This window comes from Symphalangus syndactylus, chromosome 16, assembly GCF_028878055.3.
Source record: "Symphalangus syndactylus isolate Jambi chromosome 16, NHGRI_mSymSyn1-v2.1_pri, whole genome shotgun sequence".
Taxonomy (NCBI): Eukaryota; Metazoa; Chordata; class Mammalia; order Primates; family Hylobatidae; genus Symphalangus; species Symphalangus syndactylus.
In genome coordinates this window covers 23,422,272-23,442,987 of record NC_072438.2, presented here as the reverse complement: position 1 = coordinate 23,442,987, position 20,716 = coordinate 23,422,272, and the positions used below count along the sequence as shown (strand labels likewise).

The 20,716-nt window shown below is 40.6% G+C and overlaps 1 protein-coding gene across 3 annotated transcripts in view; it reads left to right on the top strand.

Moving 5' to 3' along the window:
• Nucleotides 1–7,141: 7,141 nt before the first annotated feature.
• The window catches only part of FBXL5 (F-box and leucine rich repeat protein 5), a 49,920-nt gene continuing 36,345 nt past the window's right edge, over nucleotides 7,142–20,716 (top strand). The window contains exons 1-2 of one of the 3 annotated variants that reach the window (XM_055246507.2): nucleotides 7,142–7,420; nucleotides 18,204–18,419. In XM_055246507.2, the coding sequence (XP_055102482.1) occupies nucleotides 7,337–7,420; nucleotides 18,204–18,419 (300 nt within the window). In that variant the 5' untranslated portion in view covers nucleotides 7,142–7,336. The remainder of the gene's footprint in view (nucleotides 7,421–18,203; nucleotides 18,420–20,716) is intronic. The other 2 variants (XM_055246509.2, XM_055246508.2) reach the window with 2 other exon arrangements.

Genomic DNA, 20,716 nt, shown 5'->3' with positions numbered 1-20,716 from the left:
TAGAGTTGGTAGAGCCGTGGAAGGAGCCTATGCCCCTAAATAAAGTAGAGCTGTCAAACCAGTTCTGGACCACTTACATGGTGTACACATGAGTTTAGTAGCCAGCTTCAAAGATGGCCCTCAATTAATCCCTGCATTTATTAGGTACACCGTTGTGTAAGCAATCCCCTCCCACACTGTACTGGGGTTGTTCTGTATGACCAGTAGCATACGCATGAGTGATGGCATGTCTCTTCTGAAATTACGTTATAAAAGACTGAGTTATCTTGGGTTTGAAATCATTTGCTCTCTCTCTTTCTTGGCCCTCACCTTGAGGAAAGCAAGCTACCATATTATATGTAACTCTAGAGAGAGTACCATGTGGTGAGGACCTGAGGTCCTTATTCTAACAGCCTATGAGGATGTGAGGCCTCCCAACAGCCACTTGAGTGAACCTGAAAGCAGATCCTTCAGTCCCAGGTTATGTCATCAGATGATCGCAGCTTTGGCTGCCAATTTGACTGCAGCCACATGAGAAAACCTGATCCAGAACCACCCAGTAAGCCACTGTAATTCCTGATCCTCAAAAACTGAAATAATAAAGCCATTTAAGTTTTAAAGGGTGCTTAAGCCATTCAAGTTTTGGGTTAATCTTAAGCAACAACAGATAACTAATACAAGAGAAAAAAAGACCCCATCTTGTTTAAGGCACTGTTATTTTCTATTTTCTGTCACTTACAACTAAATGTAACAAGACCCTTCTCCAGTTAATTTGTAGAATTAACCTAAAGAAACAGCTTTGAAATACTATTCCTAAGGTTCCCAAACACTGAAAATTGGCAGAGACCAAAGAGAACATCACGACCAATCTGCTCATTTTACAGGTAAAAGTAATAGCTAACATTCAGTGCTTCCTATCCCAGGCTCTACTAAATTCCATAAAACACTTAATTCTCAGGATACTCTGTGAGGTAGAGACTTACTATCCCTTTAAGGATGAGGATACTGGTTCCATACTCCAACCCATTTTGCTTTACTGTCTCTTCACCATAAAAGAACACTTTCAAAACTGCAATTACAAGCACATGCCAAAGTTTTGTTACAACCTTGCACACAGGGGAAACACCTATAGTAGTCCAAAGAATCACCTTGGTAGAGACATTTTAGGGAAAGTGAATGGAACTAATCACAGTTAAATTGGTTACACAAATAAAATAATGATTCGTTAAAGGTTACCTAACTTTTTTTTTTTTTTTCGAAATGGAGTCTTGCTCTGTCACTCAGGCTGGAGTGCAGTGGCTCGAACTAGGCTCACTGCAACCTCCTTCTCTCAGGTTCAAGTGATTCTCCTGCCTCAGCCTTTCCAGTAGCTGGTACTACAGGCGTGTGCCACCATGCCCGGCTAATTTTTGTATTTTTCAGTAGAGATGGAGTTTCGCCATGTTGCCCAGGTTGGTTTCAAACTTCTGATCTGAAGTGATCTGCCCACCTCGGCCTCCCAAAGTGTTGGGATTACAGGCGTGAGCCGCTGTGCCAGGCCACCTAACTCCAGACTGACTTATCTGGACGACTGGTGACTGATTTCCCTTAACAAGTCAGCCTGGGAGAGTCCTTTTTACACGTGTTGTAGATTAATTAATATGTATTAATAATTTAGCACCTTTTATCACTCAAAAGTGTCCCAGACCAAGTCTGCACAGTTGAGGAAATGAAAGCTCCAGAATGGCCAAGTGATTTGCCCTAGATCTTGTGGGTAGGTAGGTAGTGAGAAGTGGGATTAGAGTTCAAATCAATGTTTCATGTATTAGCCAGGCTATTAGTCAGTGAACACAAATGAGATGTATACATGACATCTCTATTTCTAGGTAGCTCTCAGCATTTAAATTTTTTAGGAGGTGTCTTGTGTAATTAGGGATTTTTTTGTACTCTGTTTTGAGTTTTTAAAACAACGTCGGGGCTGGGTGCGGCGGCTCATGCCTGTAATCCCAGTGCTTTGGGAGGCCATGTGGGAGGACTGCTTGAGGCTAGGAGTTCAAGATCAGCCTAGGCAACATCATGAGACTGCACCTCTACAAAAAATAAAAATAAAAAATTAGCCTGGTGAGGTGGCACGGGCCTGTAGTCTTAGCTATTCTGGAGCTGAGAAAGGAGGATCATTTGAGCCTAGGAGTTTGAGGATGCAGTAAGCTATGTTTATGCCACTGCACTCCAGCCTGGGTGACAGAGTGAAACCCTCTTTAAAAAAAAAAAAAAAAAAAAATAGTCAGGTGTAGGGAGGAAGGAAACAGAACTGATACTTTCCTAATACTTTTTTTTCCCTCTCTGTAGGCAGGGATTAAGCAACTGCCTGCCAGATTTCATCATTACAATGAATGTAACTCTGACACTTTACAGGAAGCTTATCATTTCTTTCCATTCCAGAAACTTGTGATACTTTCTCACTACATGGTGCAAACAGCTGAGTCAAGTTGTCCCTGAGAGTAGCCACCTTTCCCTCAGGCCATACACATGGGACCATTCTTTCTCCCTACAAGTCAGCCCATAATAGAGCCTCTGATTGAAAATCAACATTTTGGTGTTCACTTGGCAATATTTACTAAGAGGTAAATGACACAAGGTAGGTGACATAAAGGTATATTTGGGAAATGGAAGGCTCTTTTCTGTCTGAAAATTTTGCAAGGAAACTTTATGGACCACTATACACATTATATCTCCAGATTTAAAATGAAAGAAACTATGATTTTAGTATTATGTAAACTTCTCTTCAAAAGGAGATCTAAGGAATGGGACTACTCTATATTTGGACAGTTAACTTAGTTTGTGGTGCAGCTCCCATTCTCCTGGTAGAAGGAATTGGAAATCTGAGTAAAGAGGTTCCCAGAACTGAATCTCACCCAGTACCCAGTTTAGGAATCAATTTTTGCTTATGAGGTCAAAATGAGAACCCTTTAAAGGAGGGTAACAATTGTTGAAAGTAAGAAGGACTTTAAATATAGCTTGTTTGGATTAGTTTTTCTTAACCATATATGTATATTACTGAATAACAGGAGTATTTTGGTTTGTAAAAACTTTTCAAATTCTCATTCATGCAGCAAGAAATATTTTATGCCTACTATGTATGCCTACTACTTGTTCAGGGAATGTAGATAAACATTATTACATAATGTCAGGTACCTACAATTGCTAAGAAATTAATTATTTTACTGGGTACCCTTCCATTTATGGCATTCTTCTAATTTTTTGTCATTAAATATATTATTTAGTTAAAGCACAGGAGGGACTGGAATTAATGAGGAAGAAACATTGATCACTGCAGCTGATTCAGGATGGGGTGGATAGTATGAAACTTTGAATTCAAAAGCTGGGAGATTTCCAAGAACAGTAATCTGGATTTATTCAACTTTATGTCTCAAGCTCCTGCTGCACAGTGGGTGTCCAATTTAATGCTGAATATGAAAAAATTAAGTCTCTGGAGTCCCAGATGGATAATTTTTCTTAATATTTAATGCTGAGCTTAAGGGCCACTTCCACCAAAAAGCCCTCTGTGGCTATCTAGAAAGTAGATTAAGACACCAACCTATATGTGCCTGTCTTAGTCTGTTTTCTATTGCTTATAACAGAATACCTGAAACTGGGTAATTTATAAAGAAAAGGAATTTATTTCTTACAGTGTGGGGCTGAGAAGTCTATGGTCGAGGGGCTGCATCTGATGAGGGCCTTTTTTCTGGTGGCGACTCTGCAGAGTCCCAAGGCAGTGCAGGACATCACATGGCGAGGGACTGAGCATGCTGGCACAGGTCTTTCTTCCTCTTGTAAAGCCACCAGTCCCATTCCTATGATAACCCATGAATCCTTTAATCCATGAATGAATTAAGCCATTCATGAGGGCAGAACTTTCATGACCCAATCACCTCTTAAAGGCCCCACTTCTTTTTTTTTTTTTTTTGAGACGGAGTCTTGCTCTGTCGCCCAGGCTGGAGTGCAATGGCGCAATCTCAGCTCACTGCAAGCTCCGCCTCCCAGGTTCATGCCATTCTCCTGCCTCAGCCTCTCTGAGTAGCTGGGACTACAGGCGCCCACCACCACACCCGGCTAATTTTTTGTATTTTTTTAGTAGAGACGGGGTTTCACCGTGGTCTCGATCTCCTGACCTCATGATCTGCCCGCCTCGGCCTCCCAAAGTGCTGGGATTACAAGCGTGAGCCACCGCGCCCGGCCAAGGCCCCACTTCTTAATACTGCCTTATTGGGATTAAGTTTCAGCATGAGTTTTAGAAAGGACAAACATTCAAACCACAGCAATTCCTAAATCAGCCTGCTGCAGCAGTTGTTGATTGACTATTTTGATGGACAGTAAGGATCAACTCTGGTACTGAGTGAGGACTATGATTCCAAATGGGTCAAAATGTAAACATTCTTTCATTGCTTGTTTTCACAACTAATCCCCTATTGGGGAAAGTGCTGTGTCACATACTCAAATAAAAGGAGTGAAATGCCTTAGAATTGACCTCCCCTGGCCAATAACCCTTTCCAGGGTTCTCAAAATTAGGCTTGGAAACTACTATAGAAGAGGCCTATTGATAACAGAATAAGTTATATTTTTAGGTTGCCAGAGAGAGAATGAGAGTAAGTAAGAGAAACGACCAATTCTACCAGTCATTCTACAATGTGGGTTTTCACTGCTTTGTTCACATGCCTTATTCAGACTTCCTGTGGTGGTCAATTGCTAGACCGTCTGTTGGAATTATCTGCTGTCATATACCCAAAAAGTTCTCACAGAGAGGTAAAGTGACAACCTTGGCCTTAATAACCCTTCCAATCTGCTGTAGTTGCAGTAACCTGTGGTAATGATACTACATTGATCAACGACCTCTCTAGAGCTAAAGTTCAGTATAGGTCAGTCATTTATTTTGGATATATCAGGTGATTAATTGCTACATAATTCAGCATATGGAGCTAATGTTAATAGCTTTCCATGGGAAAAATTACTCACAGGGCTTATTTTTAAAATCACTTTATTTCTTTCATTTTGTCATCTAAAACAAATTCCTTGAAATGGCCAGTGTCCAAAGTGGTTGTTATTACTTTTCAGCTGATTATAGAGCTTCAAATCTGGGTTACAGTGAAACTGTGTGGATGGACTTTTTTTGTTGTTGTTGCCAAATACCTTTTTAATGTGTCTGGTTCTAGAGATGGATACACTAGTGAACAGCACAAACAGTTGATTAGAGAAGACAACATAGCATATTAAACGTTAGTAAAAATGAGGAAATTACACAGTGCTATGAACTATTCTCATTTTTTTTCCAACATATTTACTGAATACTCACTTTATGACAGACATCATTCTAAGTGCTGTGGATAAAACAAAGTGCATGTTCTCATGGAGCTCATTTCTCTATATAACTGGTTCACCTGAGGTCTGATTCTGCATTCCAAGATAGCTGGAGTGAAAGATTAGCATGAGGTAAAGAAATAGAGGGTAAATAAGAAAATGCTCTCTGGGGGTTATTAAAAAATATAGAGGCAAAGTCCTGGGGAAAGAACAGAGAAAGAGAGCGAGAAACAGGGTGAAAGGGGGAAGGAGGAAGAGAGAAATGAGTCTTTATCAAAGATTTTATTATTCTATTTCTTAAGCATTATTCCTGCTTCTTAAGACAGACTGTGAATAAGCCATCTCTGTATCCCAACTAATGCAATGACTGTGGGGGTATTGTCAGATCCAGATTTATATGACCAGATTTTTCACTTACTAATTTGTGGGACCCTAGGCAATTACTAGAATGTCTTGAAGACTTAATTTCCTGCAGCACTACCTCATAGAGTTGCTTTGAAAAAGTATTACTAGCTTACAGACTTATAAGTGCTTCAAATATATAAATCCTCATAAAGATTCTGAGGTAGGTATTATTAGCCTCATTTCATGTAAGAGCAAACTGAGGCACAAAGAAGTCATATAGCTTGTTAACGGTTGTATAGCTAGTGTCTGGCAAAACCAGGAATCTTAACTTCATTTCCAGAGTCTGTGGTTTAACCACTGTTCACACTGTCTGTAATAGCATATAGTAATATAAGATTAGAACTAAATAGGGTGCATTCCACTGCAAAGTTCTTTCTCACCTCCTTCTACTCCATTATTTGTTGACTATTTACTGATCCCCATGTTGTCTTGCAACTGTGATAGGTAATAGAGAACAAGGGTGAACACAGCATATCTGGTTCTTGCCCTCCTGGAGGTTCTGGCCATTAAGCAAATAACAATTCCTCCCAAGGTTCTCAGGCTTCCCTGTTTTCTCCTATTTCTCTATCTGTCCAGCAGTACTCCAGCCAACCAATCTAAGACTGACCGGCGTGAGCAGAGAACAGGGTTTCCAGGAGGTCTGTGGCAAGGGCCAGGCGATTTATGGGGAAGAGAGAGACATTTCCCTGGGTTAGGGACCTTGTTTTCTCTCCGAACCTCCGCTTAAAATGGCGGGATTTGTACCAAGGTTCTTTCCCGCACTAACCTTCCATTGTTCACCCTTCTCCCCACCCCCAAGGCCCGTCGGGCCTATCCCTGACCCGCGTTCCTGCACTTGAGGTGCATTTCCGCACCTGGATCCCCAGATACTGTTTTTCCCCCACGTTGAGTCTCCCGAATTTCACCAGGCCTCTCTCTCGCGGTCTCTGCCCCGCCCCTCGCACCCAGGCCCCGCGCCCGCTGTGGGCGGCCGGCCGGGACCGAAGCTCTCAGAGCCCGCAGCGCTGGTTCACCAACAGCTGGGCGGGAGCCAGGCCCGGCCTTTGACTGGCGGGCGGGGTGGTCTGCGCTCGGCCCCAGGAAAAGTCTGGCACGGACCAATCGCAGGGAGGCGAAGGGCAGCTCTGGAGGTGCCAGCCAGACGCATTGATCACCCAGGCCAAGCAGGCGTCGGGGCCTGGGCACAGGCAGAGCTCGCGGCCCCGACCGCGGCCATTGTGCTTGGCTGCCTCTCCTCAAGGCCTGGTGGGCAGGGCAGCAACGGGAGAAGTGCCGAGAGCGCCACTGAAACGACTTTCCCCTACCCTCAGATACTGTGCTTTCATGTAGTGAAAGAAACAGGGAAAAGGTTTGGGTTCTTTCTGCCGCATATGAAAACGACAAGAAACGAAAAGAGTGGGGGCGGCAGGCAGAAGCCGCGAGCCTCTGCGCGCGCCCGGTCACGTGGGCAGCAGGGACCGCATGGCGGCGGCCTGCGCGCCCCCGCGTCCCCGCCTGCCAAGCGGACCGGGCGCGCGCGCCGACGGGGCGGGCGCATGCGCAAGGGGGCGCGCCGCCTCTGCCCCGCGGCGAGGGTGTCTATGGAGAGGCGGCAGCCGCGGCTGCTGAGGCAGTGGCGATGGCGCCCTTCCCTGAAGAAGTGGACGTCTTCACCGCCCCACACTGGCGGATGAAGCAGCTGGTGGGACTCTACTGTGACAAGGTAACGGAGCGCCAAGCCTCCCGCTGTGGGCGGTGCGGGCGGCGATGGGGAGCGGGCTGGGTTCCTGGGGCGGCCTGGCCTGCGCCGCGCCCGTAGCCCTGTGCCGTCGCCGCGCGAGTAGCCGCCTGCGCAGCTGTCAGCGCCGCCCGCTCCCGCAGCCTCCGCGCCCGCTGCGGGGTCCTCGCAGAGCCGGCCTCCCCGCCTGGCCGCCGCCTCGGACGTGCTCTCGGGGCGGGCGGCGTCCCCTGCCGAGGGTCTGGCGGCTGAGGAGGGGCGCTACCGGCGTCACTGGCCGCCCTCGGGCCGGCCCCACCGCCCTGGGACTCCCGCTGCTGCCTCTCAGGAGAGCGGCCCTACCTCCTCGAAGCCCTGGGTGCCCCGGCCGGCCACCTGCGGTGGACTTCCATCTGCACCGAGTAGTTGTTCCCGTCCCCCGGTCACTCCCCCGGGCCTATTCGGGGCTCTCCGTGCAGACACCCACCCATCCTCTGAACCTCTCGCTGGCTTCCTGGCTGGAACTGCAGCGTCTCCCAGCTACCCGGTTCCTTTTACCCCCAGCTTTCTTTACTGGTTTGATTTGGGAGAAAAGCCAAGTTTAGAACTGAAGAACCTTCACTCTTCATGTGTCGTTATCGTTTTCCTTGCAACTTTTATTGCCCTGAACACTTACTGGATGTAGATTTTGTTATAAGACAGCAATTTTCTGTTGGATTTTTTTTTTTTTTTTTTTTTTAGACGGAGTTTCGTTCTTGCCCAGGCTGGAGTGCAATAGCACAATCTCGGCTCACCGCAACCCCCGCTTCCTGGGTTCAAGTGATTCTCCTGCCTCAGGCTCCCGAGTAGCTGAGTTTACAGGCATGCGCCACCACGCCCAGCTAATTTTGTATTTTTAGTAGAGACGGAGTTTCTCCATGTGGGTCAGGCTGGTCTGGAACTCCCGACCTCAGGTGATCCGCCCGCCTCAGCCTCCCAAAGTGCTGGGATTACAGGCGTGAGCCACCGTGCCCGGCCTTCTCGTGGATTTCTTTACATGAGCTCGAATAAAGGGGGCCTCGGGAAAAGTTGGTTTAACTGTGAGAACCATTTTGGGCTCATAATTGGTGCAGCATAAGCTGAAGAGGCACTTCTGTGGAGATGGTTCAGGGCCCTTTGCTAATGATTTTAAAACAATATTAACATTCCACGTATTCGTCAGTGTATGTTGGGGAAAGTCATGGATATCTGCAAACCTCAGGCAGTCCCGTTTCTTGTGGAAATGATCCAGCTAAAGCATTCAAATGACTACTGTTTAAGCACAGAAATCAACTTTTAGGAATTCTCAGAAATTGCATAGTATTATGCAGAACCATTGTCTACAGAAAAGAGGAGTGTTTCATAGCTCAGCCAGGCGATTGGAGGATGCCCAGGGTATTCACTGCTAGGCCACACTCAAGACCAGCAATTTAAAGCAGTGACGTTGAATTTCTCCATCTTCTCCCTCCCTCCATTCTGAAAATTTAGAAATACCTGGTTCACATGTAGTTGGAAACACCAGGACTGTCTAGGACAATGGTTTGCAACCTTGGTTGCTTATTAGCCTTAACCTAAAAACTATTAGAATTCCTGATGTCTAGGTCACTAAAATTAGGATTTCACCCAGACATCAGGTATAAATGATTAAAGCTCTCCATTTGAGTGCAGTATGCAGCTGAGGGTGCGAACCACTCGTCTAGGAGAAGCATGAGGAATGGTTAAGCCATTAAGCAAAAGGGTATATCCCTGAATTTTTTAGTTAGCAGTATTGTAGTGTTTTTATCCTCTCTGGCTTTTGAATATGGTTCATTCAGACACCATTCTTTAATAGCAGGAAAGAAAAAAAAATTGGTCTCAAAAATCGAAAGTGGAAGTGAAGACTAACAAAATCCAAGGTTTTCTCTCCAGTTTAGACTGTAGAGAGGTAGCCTAGGATCACCTGAAATTATATGGAAGATTTTGTGCATGTGTCCATTTTCCTAGGGGGTTTGTAGCTTTCATCGATTTCCAGATGATTGTGACCTCCCAAAATGAAGAATCACAATTTAATTTACTTGCAGACCAAGGCTAACCAGCCTTATTTTAAAATTTTCAAGAAGTTAGTCACTCTTTTTCTGTGTCTCTTCCTGGTGGTTGAGAGTATTTGAACAGATTTTGAAAATGCAGTTGCTTTTTTACAAAATATCTGAGTCAAGTAAGAAGAGTCTTTTCAGTAATGTTCCCACTTGCATAACTAGTTTAATGAAGCATTTTCAATTTGACATAGTGTAAGTCAAAATTATTACTAATTCTGAATTAATTAGATATAGTTAATGAGATTGTTGTATATGTTTATCACGAAGATTAAAAGTCCAATTTTCTGAACTGAGACCGAGGCGATTTAGGGAAAAAAAAAAAACTGCATGGGAATTTTACATCCGGATTTCTTCTTGATACTGATAGCCAATGGAAATCTCTCTTAGGATGTCCTTTGGGAGCTAGAGTGGAAAATAAGTATTTTGTAATGGTTCAGTAATCTTAAAGGAATTAAAGGAAGAGTACCTTGTTTGTTTTTATTCATTTATCGTCTCACGTTTTGCCGTTATCCTTTGGTTGTATAGACCAAGGATATCCCACCAAACAGTTTACAATAAAGCTATACAAAATGAGAACTAGTTTTTATGCTCAAACTAAAAAGGTACAAAATAGTTATTTCACTGTACAAATTTGGGCTCTGAATGCCCAGTTATTATAAAGAAGGCAGTTACTATTTTCAATATTGAACTTCTCAAGTACAATGTATTTTAGAAGCATCCATTTATTTACTAGCATCAAGTAAACCACTTATATGCTTAAGCCAGTTAGTATAATGTATTCCAAAGTTATCTTAGTCTACTTACTTTTTAGGTATAAAGGTGAATAGGATGAGAAAATAAATTTTCAAAAGCTGACCGATTTATGTCTTAGACCATTTTAAATATTGCTATACAATACCCGATTTAGTAATTTGCCCATGGATTTCTTTTTACATGTGTAAAAAGTTTTATGGAAAGGTTTTTCACCTTTGTTATTCAGGCAACAGTGCTTTGAGTTATGTAAAGACAAGGTATTTCTGTTTTATAGCTGGGGACTTAGAGGCCTAGATTAGCTAGGCCAAGGTTACATAAGCAGCTAGTGGTAGATTCAGATGGAAACCCAAGTCATTGTTAGGATTCCTAGTTTAATTTTCTTTATATTAAATCATAGTAGTTTCTTACTTTTTTGGGAGCAATCTGCTAAGAAATCTCCTGCTAATTCACTGACCTTTCAAACTGGGATGATGTTAGTAAATATTTATATTGAATGACATCCTTTTTCCATTTTACTTCAATTTCTCAGTCTTTTCTCCAGTTCTCCAAGGTTAACTCCATTAATTCTGTCAGTGAGCATTGGAGTTTCTACCGTCTACTCTGTAGTAGCTTGTACTACAGAAAGACGTTGGCAATGTGACATGTGGTCTCTACTCTCAAAAAGTTTACAGTCCAGTATGTAATAACATCTATGCTAGGATGGAAATCCAAATAGGGTATAGTGGGAGCAAAGGGAGTTACATGGTCAGCTCCACATTAAAGTGTCAGGAGTGGTCTCTTTGATTTCTGAGAGAAGAGTAGGCTGTGGTTGTCAGGATGTGGTTCGTTCAGAGATTCCCAGGCTTATATATAAACCAGTTATTAAAAACTCAAGTGGTGGAGGCCTTAAGGCGTGCCCAAATTTTTCAGGTAAGGGTATTAAAAGTGCTGTTTACTTTTATTAAAGAATTTAATTTATTTATACATTTATTTATACACATAGGACATTTTATGACCCAAAACTCAAGTGGGAAGAAGCTTAGAGTAATTTGAATATATTCTTTTTTAAAAAAATGAGTGAATGTAGCTTTATGGTCAGTTTTCCTTCCCCCCTCCCCCATTTTTCTGCATACCTGTAACAATTTATTGACTGGCATTTGAGAAGATTGGCTTAGTGGAGAAAATATTGAATTGAGACCTGTGGAAGAAGGAAAAGGGAATTTAATGAGTTCTTACTACATGTCTACATTGTTTCTTTTAATCTCCACGAACTACGTAAGCCAAATATTATCCTTCATTTAAAGTTGAGGAAACAGTCTTAGTGGTTAAGTAACTTACCCAACTCATTCAACTAGTATTTAGTAGAGCCTGAATTTTAATCTTAGGATTTTTTTTGCCTTCGGAAGCCCATGGGTTTTGCATTACCTTACTAGTTCTGCTACTTATTGGTAGCTCTGTGATTTTATGCAAAACAGTTTACCTGTGGGTCATCATTTTTTCCATATGTAAATTTGATCGGATACTTACTAAGGTTTCTTCACTGAGTATAAGTCTCCCTTGATTAAATTAAAGCATTGTCTGAGTGAGTAGACAAAGTAAAAATGTATTTGGGGGAATAATATATGTGTTTTTGTTATGCCGTTTTCTTATCTATTTTTGAATGTACTGTATCGTCTTTAAGTGACATACCACTTTTGAGAATCAGTTTGAAACCAGGCTGTAATACTTGATTTATCACTGTAGAATGAGACAGAAAGTCAGTTGTAGATTGGGTGCAGTGGCTCACGCCTGTATCCCAGCACTTTGGGAGGCCGAGGCAGGTGGATCATGAGGTCAGCAGTTCAAGACCAGCCTGGCCAGGATGGTGAAACCTCATCTCTACTAAAAATACAAAAATTAGCTGGGCATGGTGGTGGGGTCCTGTAATCCCAGCTACTCAGGAGGCTAAGGCAGAATGGCTAGAATCGGGAGGCAGAGGTTTCAGTGAGCTGAGATCACGTCATTGCACTCCAGCCTGGGCGACAGAGCGAGACTCTGTCTCAAAAAAAAAAAAAGGCAGTTATAAATCCTTTTAAAATGTGGAAGATATCATGTTACTATTTGTTAATTATCTGTGTCCTTTTATATATATAAGTTCTTGAATTTGTGAGGCTTCAGCGTATATAACTTTATAGGTCACTAGGAACCTTTATATTTTACTGTAGAAGAGTGCTCTTCAAAATGTGTTCTGTGACCTATTAGTAGTAGGTCATAAATCTCTTTTGTGGGTCCAAAAAGCATTAAAAATTTTAACCGAAAAGTAAATATTAGAGTACATCACAGATTAGAGAGGGAAATACTGTTCCCTGAAATTTGTTTGAAGTGTTTGTGATGCGTGTGAATCTGGATTGCACTATATTTCATACTAAAGGTCATGGTTAACAGTATTTGAAAAACGGTTTTCTAGAGCAACATTTCTTAACCAGAGCATTATTGACATTTTGAGGCAGATGATTTCTTTTTTATGGGGGCTGTCCTGTGCGTTGTAGGATGTTTAGCCACATCTCTGGGTTTTATCCACTAGGTGTCAGTAGTACATTTCCAGTGGTGACAGCCAAAACTGGCTCCAGATCTTGCCTTTTATCTCTGGGGGATGGGTAGTGGGGTGGCAAAATTACTGCCTTGGTGAGAACTGTTGCTTTAGAGCAAGTGTTCTTTCTGACAATTTACTCTCTTGGATCTGAAAAGATAGCTTTATTAATGGGACTAACATTGTGTATGTAGAAAAGTCGTAGGTGTTAAGAGTTTTAGGGACTTGGTCTCGGTTTTGTTGTTCACTAGTTGTACGATGCGGGGTAAATTTTCCTCCTGAGCCTCTGTTAGTCTGTAAAATGAGGATTTTAATATCTACTTTTTAGATTGTTTTAAGAATTAAATATATAAAAACACTACAGTAATTTCTCACACATCATTGGCTTCCGTATGTCCTAGAAATTATTAGTGTCCAGGTTTTTTTTCTCCGTAAAGTCTATATGTGAAGGCAAACAATTTTAAAAACTATTTATATAAACAGATTTCAAAAAAGTTAAATTGTGTATATTCTGTTTATTCTTTTTTTTTTTTTTTTTTTTTGAGATGTAGTCTCGCTCTGTCTCCAGGCTGGAGTGCAGTGGTGTGATCTTGGCTCACTGCAACCTCTGCCTCCTGGATTCAAGCAATTCTTCTGCCTCAGCCTCCTGAGTAGCTGGGACTACAGGTGTGTGCCAACCACGCCCAGCTAATTTTTGTAGTTTTAGTAGAGGTTAGCAGAGATGGGGTTTCACCATGTTGGCCTAGATCTCTTGACCTCGTGATCCACCTGCCTCGGCCTCCCAAAGTGCTGGGATTACAGGCGTGAACCACCGTGCCTGGCCCTAGTTATTCTTCTAACTGCTAAATTTAGTAACTTTAGGTACCAGGTTAAAAACATTTGCACTTTGCATGTGGAGAAAAACTGAGTTGGGTAGTATCTTTAAGGACTTTTCTCTCTGTTGCTCTTTTTTTTTTTTTTTTGGCTTTGTTTTCACTTCATCAAATCAACAAACATGTTGAGGATTTAATATAGATAGAAATCTTATTTCTTCAACCTGTTGTACAAAATATTTTGTATTCTCCACCAAGAATTTAACTTGATCTGTTGATCACTTTTTCCCAGCTTTATTGAGGTACAATTGACAAATAAAAATTGTATATATTCAAGGTGTACAATGCGATGGTTTGATATACATGTACATTGTATAATGATTACCAAAATCAAATTAACACATCCATCACCACAAATGATTACCCTTTGTATGGGAGTGGTAAGGACACATAGGATGTACTCTCAGCAAATTTCAAGTACATAATACAGTATTATTAGCTATAGTCACCATACTGTACCTTATATCCCCAGAACATACTCATCTTAGAACTGAAAGTTAGTGTTCTTTGTTCAGCATCTCCCCATTTTCTCCATCCCCTGCCCCCTGACAACCACCTTTCATACTCTCTGCTTCTATGAGTTCTACTTTAGATTCCATATATAGTGAGATCATACATTATTTATCTCTCTGTATGTGGCTTATTTCACTTATCTGTTTTCCAGGTTCATCTATGTTGTTGCAAATGACAGGATTTCCTTTTTTATGACTGAATAATATTTTATTGTATATATCACATTTTCTTTACTCATTTGTGGACAAGCACTCAGGTTGGCTTCATATCTTGGCTATTATGAATAATGCTGCATTGAACATGGGAGTGCAGATATCTCTTAGAGATCCTAATTTTATTTACTTTGAACATATACTCAGGAATGGGATTGCTGGAACTTATGAAAATTACATTTTTAATTTTTTGAGGAATTTCCATACTGTTTTCCATAATGGCTGTACCAGTTTCTTTGTAATGATATTTTATTTTGGTCTGAATACAGAATTAATAACAGAAAAGCCTACTAAATAAGGCTTACAGATGCCTAGGTAGGGCTTACATTCTGTGTTCTTTATATTAACTTATTAAATTATCACAGGTAGCCAGGTGCAGTGGCTTGTGCCTATAATCTCAGCAACTCAGGATGCTGAGTCAGGAGGATCGCTTGAAGCCAGGACTTTAAGACCAGCTTGGCCAACATAGTGAGACCCGGTCTCTAAAAAATAAAAAAGTAACTGGGTGTGGTGCGCACCACACCTGTAGTTCCAGCTATTTGGAAGGCTGAGGCCAGCAGGAGGATCACTTGAGCCCAGGAGTTTGAGGTTGCAGTGAGCTATGATCATGCCACTGCACTGCAGCCTGGGCGACAGAGCAAGACCCTGTCTCAAAAAAATTCTCACAAGAACTCTATGAGGTAGTTAATGTTATTAGCCCTGTTTTACAGATGAAGAAACTGAGGTACAAAGAAATGTAATGACTTGCTGGTAGAATGGATTTACCCCTAGGCAATCTTGCCCTAGAGTCAGTGCTTTTAACTACTGTGCTAGATTAGCTGGATATAGATTCTATCTGTAATTTGAGTCTCTTTATATAGTTACTATAGTTAATTTGACTGTCAGTTTGTGGCATGAAACTAATCTTTACCTTAATGTGTTATTAGATCTAAAAGAATTTCTAATAGTCTAATGAGAATATATGCAAAATTCCCTGTATGTCGTTTAAGATACTATTTTTCTTAACTCATGTTAGGGCATTACAGTCTTCCCTTGGTATCCTCCTATTTTGTGGGAGATTGTTTTCAGGACACCCATGGATACCAAACTCCATAGATGCTCAAGTCCCTTAGATAAAATAGCATAGTATTTGCATGTAACTTACACATATCTTCCCATACGCTTTAAATCATCTTTAGATTACTTATAATACATAATACAGTGAAAATGCTATGTATGTAGTTGTTATATTGTTTTTTATTGTTATTTTTAATTTTTATTTTTTTCAATATTTTCTTTTTTTTTTTTGAGACGGAGTCTTGCTTTGTCGCCCAGGCTGGAGTGCAGTGGCATGATCTCGGTTCACTGCAACCTCTGCCTCTTGGGTTCAAGTGATTCTCCTGTCCCAGCCTGCCGAGTAGCTGGGACTACAGGTACACACCACCACTCCCTGCTAATTTTTGTGTTTTTAGTAGAGATGGGGTTTTGCCATGTTGGTCAGGCTGGTCTTGAACTCCTGACTCAGGTAATCCACTCACCTCAGCCTCTCAAAGTGCTGGGATTACAGGTGTGAGCCACCATGCTCAGCCTTTTTCAATCCACAGTTGGTTGAATCTGTGGTTTCTGCATCCCCATGGAGGCTGACGGTGTTTACTTTTTGCCATTAAAAAACTAATATCTAGAAGCTGGAAACCATCATTCTCAGCAAACTATCGCAAAGACAAAAAAACCAAACACCGCATGTTCTCACTCATAAGTGGGAATTGAACAATGAGAACACATGGATGTGGGAAGGGGAACATCACACACCGGGACCTGTTGTGGGGTGGGGGGAGGGGGGAGGGATAGCATTGGGAGATATACCTTATGTTAGATGACGGGTTAATAGTTGCAGCACACCAACATGGCACATGTATACATATGTAACAAACCTGCACGTTGTGCATATGTACCTAAAACTTAAAGTATAATAATAATAAAAAATAATATGTAGCATTAATGGTTTCTTTTGATTTGTACTCTGCTTCTACTAAGGCTATTTTTAAGTTTGCCTTTTTTTTTTTTCCAAAAAATGATACATGATAGTATTTGCAGAGATTAGCCACTAATGGATTTTATTGTAATCTTGTGGGGCGTTTCTTATGATTTAAAAAAAATCTATAATATGTATTTAACCAAATCTGTCTTACTTGTGTTTTTTGTGTGGCTTAAGAGCCAAGCATCACTTTCACATTTTTAAATGGTTGGAAAAAATCAAAAGAAGAATAATATTTTGTGACATGTGAAAAATTATATGAAATTTGAATTTCAGTGTTTATAAAGTTTTATGGAAATACAGCTACAGTCATTCATTTACATATTGTCTATGACTACTTTTGTGCTACAACTGCTGAGGTAAATAATTGCTACAGACCACATGGCCTGCAAAAGTTAAAATATTTGTTATCTGTCCTTTTATAGAAAAGTTGCCAATTCTTGCTCTAGATTATTTACTTGTGTATTGTAGTTAACTGTTCATTGTCTTATTTACCTTCACTGGAATTGAAACTCCATAAAGGCAAGAAATCTTTGTTTTGTTCATTGATATATTCCAGGTACCAAAGAACAGTGCCTACCTCATAATAGCTACTCAGTAAATATTTGTATAGAGTAAAAAAAGTATGAATTTATAAAAAATGAATATTTAATTTTCAAAATGATAATAGCTAATGTTTATTGAGTACCAACAACCATGTGAAATACAGATGTTTTATTATATCCATTTAACATCAAGATTAAACTAACACATTAAGAAAGAAAAGTAGGCTGGGCGTGGTAGCTCATGCCTGTAATCCCAGCTTTGGGAGGCCGAGGCGGGTGGATCATGAGGTCAGGAGTTCAAGACCAGCCTGGCCAAGATGGTGAAACCCCGTCTCTGCTAAAAAATACAAAAATTAGCCGGACGTGGTGGCGAGCACCTGTAATCCCAGCTACTCGGGAGGCTGAGGCAGGAGAATCGCTTGAACCCAGCAGGCAGAGTCTGCAGTGAGCTGAGATCATGCCACTGCACTCTAGCCTGGGTGACAAAGCAAGACTCCGTCTCAAAAAAAAAGAAAGAAAGAAAAGTAACTTACCCAGGGTTACACAGTTAAATAATGGTAGAACTGGTATCCCATCCTAGAGAATCTGACTTTATAACGGGTTCACTATGACTCTTAAAATGCATAATCCACACTACTTTTTATAGAAGATAGTTAATTCTGTTATGTATAGTAGGAATGATTTTGTTTTAGGAGCTTGTATGTCATCTGTTTTGATGGTCTGTCATCAGACTGTCATTCCTGCTGATAACAGGTAATAAGACAGCTTAGATTATATTCCATTTTAGGAATACTAGATACTTCAGAAAGCAAGTCTAGGAGGTATGGTGTTAGTAGCTTTTCCCCTTTCATCTACCTGTCTGTTGTATTTAACCTAATCAAGTTTCCCTCTTTAAAATTTCTGCCTGCCTGTATTTAGCATACATATAGAGTAATGAAATTTTAGGTTTAGAAGGGGCTTGGTTTAATCTCTTCTATTTAAAGAAACCGTGATTTGCGCACATATCATTTTTCTGTATCACCAAGCCCTCCAGAATGCAAACCAACATCTTCCTGGCCTAGTGCACTTTTTATTATACCATTATAACTTGTTAATTTATGAATTTCTTTTATTTGTACTTTAACCAAGTGTAAAGGAAGTATGCTGTGTGCAAAAGTGAATAGGGATGTATTTGAATATTTTTTATTTGTGCATATTTGCACGTATTTATTACACTTTTCTTTTTAAATTTTTATTCAGCTTTCTAAAACCAATTTTTCCAACAACAACGATTTCCGTGCTCTTCTGCAGTCTTTGTATGCTACTTTCAAGGAGTTCAAAATGCATGAGCAGATTGAAAATGAATACATTATTGGTTTGCTTCAACAACGCAGCCAGACCATTTATAATGTACATTCTGACAATAAACTCTCTGAGATGCTTAGTCTCTTTGAAAAGGGACTGAAGAACGTTAAGGTAAGTTGCAAAAATGGATATTCAGCTGTCAAAACTTGTGCCATCTTCTGGTATGTCATTGGCAAAACTTGTCACTGTTTTATAGTAAAGGATGTAATGTTGAAAAAAATTATTTTGTCACTTGTTAAAAATGGCAAGGAAGACTATTTAAAAAGAACTACTGCAGTGGGGAGTTTGCAGTAATAGAGAGAGATCAGGCCCAACACTGAATACAGTAAGGACAAGTAGGGATTTATATCCAAGGGGCAAAGTGGGAAGAGTGGATGGAAAACTACTGAGGAAACATCAAGGCCAAGGGGATTCTTGCTAGACTAACTATAAAATTCTTGCTGAAGGCAGGAGGATAATAACATATTGAAGGATCAGTAGTTTGATCAGGTGTAGATGCAGATCAGATACTAAGGCTGAGAGATTTTCACTAAACCAATTCAGCAGGATTTTTGCTGAAACTGGACTAAGCCGGACAAGAACAGAGTATAAGGTCAGGCCTAAGTTGAGAAGAGGGCCCAGAGGAGCCTGACTCAGGTTTGGTGAGAGTCTTCGTCAGTTACCTCTTTATTACTGTTTAATAAAATTTTATAATGAATGCTACTCACCAAGTCTGAAAGCTGTTTTTTGTAAGTTGAAGTTTTAATTATAAAATTTTTACATTCTGTTAACATTTGCTGAATTCTTAAAGGAAAGCTATCCAGTTAATGGTGACCAAAGGTATAATTATTACTTAGAATGAATAAACACTTTAATTTTATAAATTTTACTTGTTTTAGAATTGAATACCAGCCAGGTGCAGTGTGCGGTGGCTCACACCTGTAGTCCCAGCACTTTGGGAGGCCGAGGCTAGTGGATTACTTGAGGTCAGGAGTTCTAGACCAGCCTGGCCAACATAGTGAAAACCTGTCTCTACTAAAAATATAAAAATTAGCCAGACATAGTGGCAGGCACCTGTAATCCCAGCTGAGGCAGGAGAATTGCTTGAACCTGGGAGGCGGAGGTTGCAGTGAGCTAAAGATACTACTGGGTATAGTTTAGGATAATGATGCAGAGAGACTTTCTTCTTAATTACATTTATATATTATAGGATTTTGAAATTTGATCTTAGTTTATTTCCCTTTTGGCTTGGTGAAGCGTAAGCTTAAGTTACAACTCTGTTAAGCCACCATGCGCTCTTCACCTGGAGATTTATGTTCTGGAAAGGCTGTTCTACAGCTTAGGGAGGATGAATTAAAGATAAAGAAAAGACTAAAGGAGGAAGACCGTTAAAAAATTATTCTAATAGTTTCTGGAAGAATACTTAGTAGCTACTTGGTGGGGAGGTGTGGGAGGTTTGGTTGGGGTAGGGTACTAGATAGTAATATTAATAGAAGGGAGATTTACTTTATTGAATATTCTTTTATATTCTTTGAATTTTGTATCATATTATGTATTGCCACGTGAATATACCTTCAATAAATCTGAACTAAAGTCATGACTAGTTGAAATAAAGGGGAGGGGATCAGACGAGAATTATATAGGAAATAAAATTGGTAGAATGTAGTGATTATACTTAAAGGGAGGAGGAAAGAAGAGGAAAGAAATAAAAATGAGGATTCAACCTGACTTTCTAGAGTATATAGAAGAGGGTCAGGAAATAAAAAGATTCATTCTTGACAGATTAGGTTTGAACTGCTTGTGTAATCCAGATGGGCATTTATTAATAGAAGGTGGTAAAGATGGGTTTCATGGTCAGAAGAATGACCCAGTATGAAAAAGCAAATTTGATAGTTATTATTAGCATATAAGTAGGAATGGAAGCCATGTGGATATGCTTAGGGAAAATGTGTAAAATCATTAAGAGAACAGGACATTAGATTGAATATTGGGAAGCAGTTGAATAAATTAGTTCTGGAAAAAGAGACCAGAGAAGACTTAACAGAGATAAAATATTTTCATATTTTAGAAGTTTTCATAGGCTGGGCATGGTGGCTCATCCCTGTAATTCCAGCACTTTGGGAGGCTGAGGCGGGTAGATCACTTGAGGTCAGGAGTTTGAGACCAGCCTGGCCAATGTGGTGAAACCCCATCTCTACTAAAAATACCAAAAAAATTAGCTGGGAGTTGTGATGTGCACCTGTAGTCCCAGCTACTCAGGAGGCTGAGGTGGAAGAATCGCTTAAACCTGAGGTTGCAGTGAGCTGAGATTGCACCACTGCATTCCAGCCTGGGCAACAGAGCAAGACTTGTCTCAAAAAAAAAAAAAGTTTTCATTATTTTATAAATTTTCCACATGCTTTGAGAGGGCTGATACAGAAGTGGGGAAA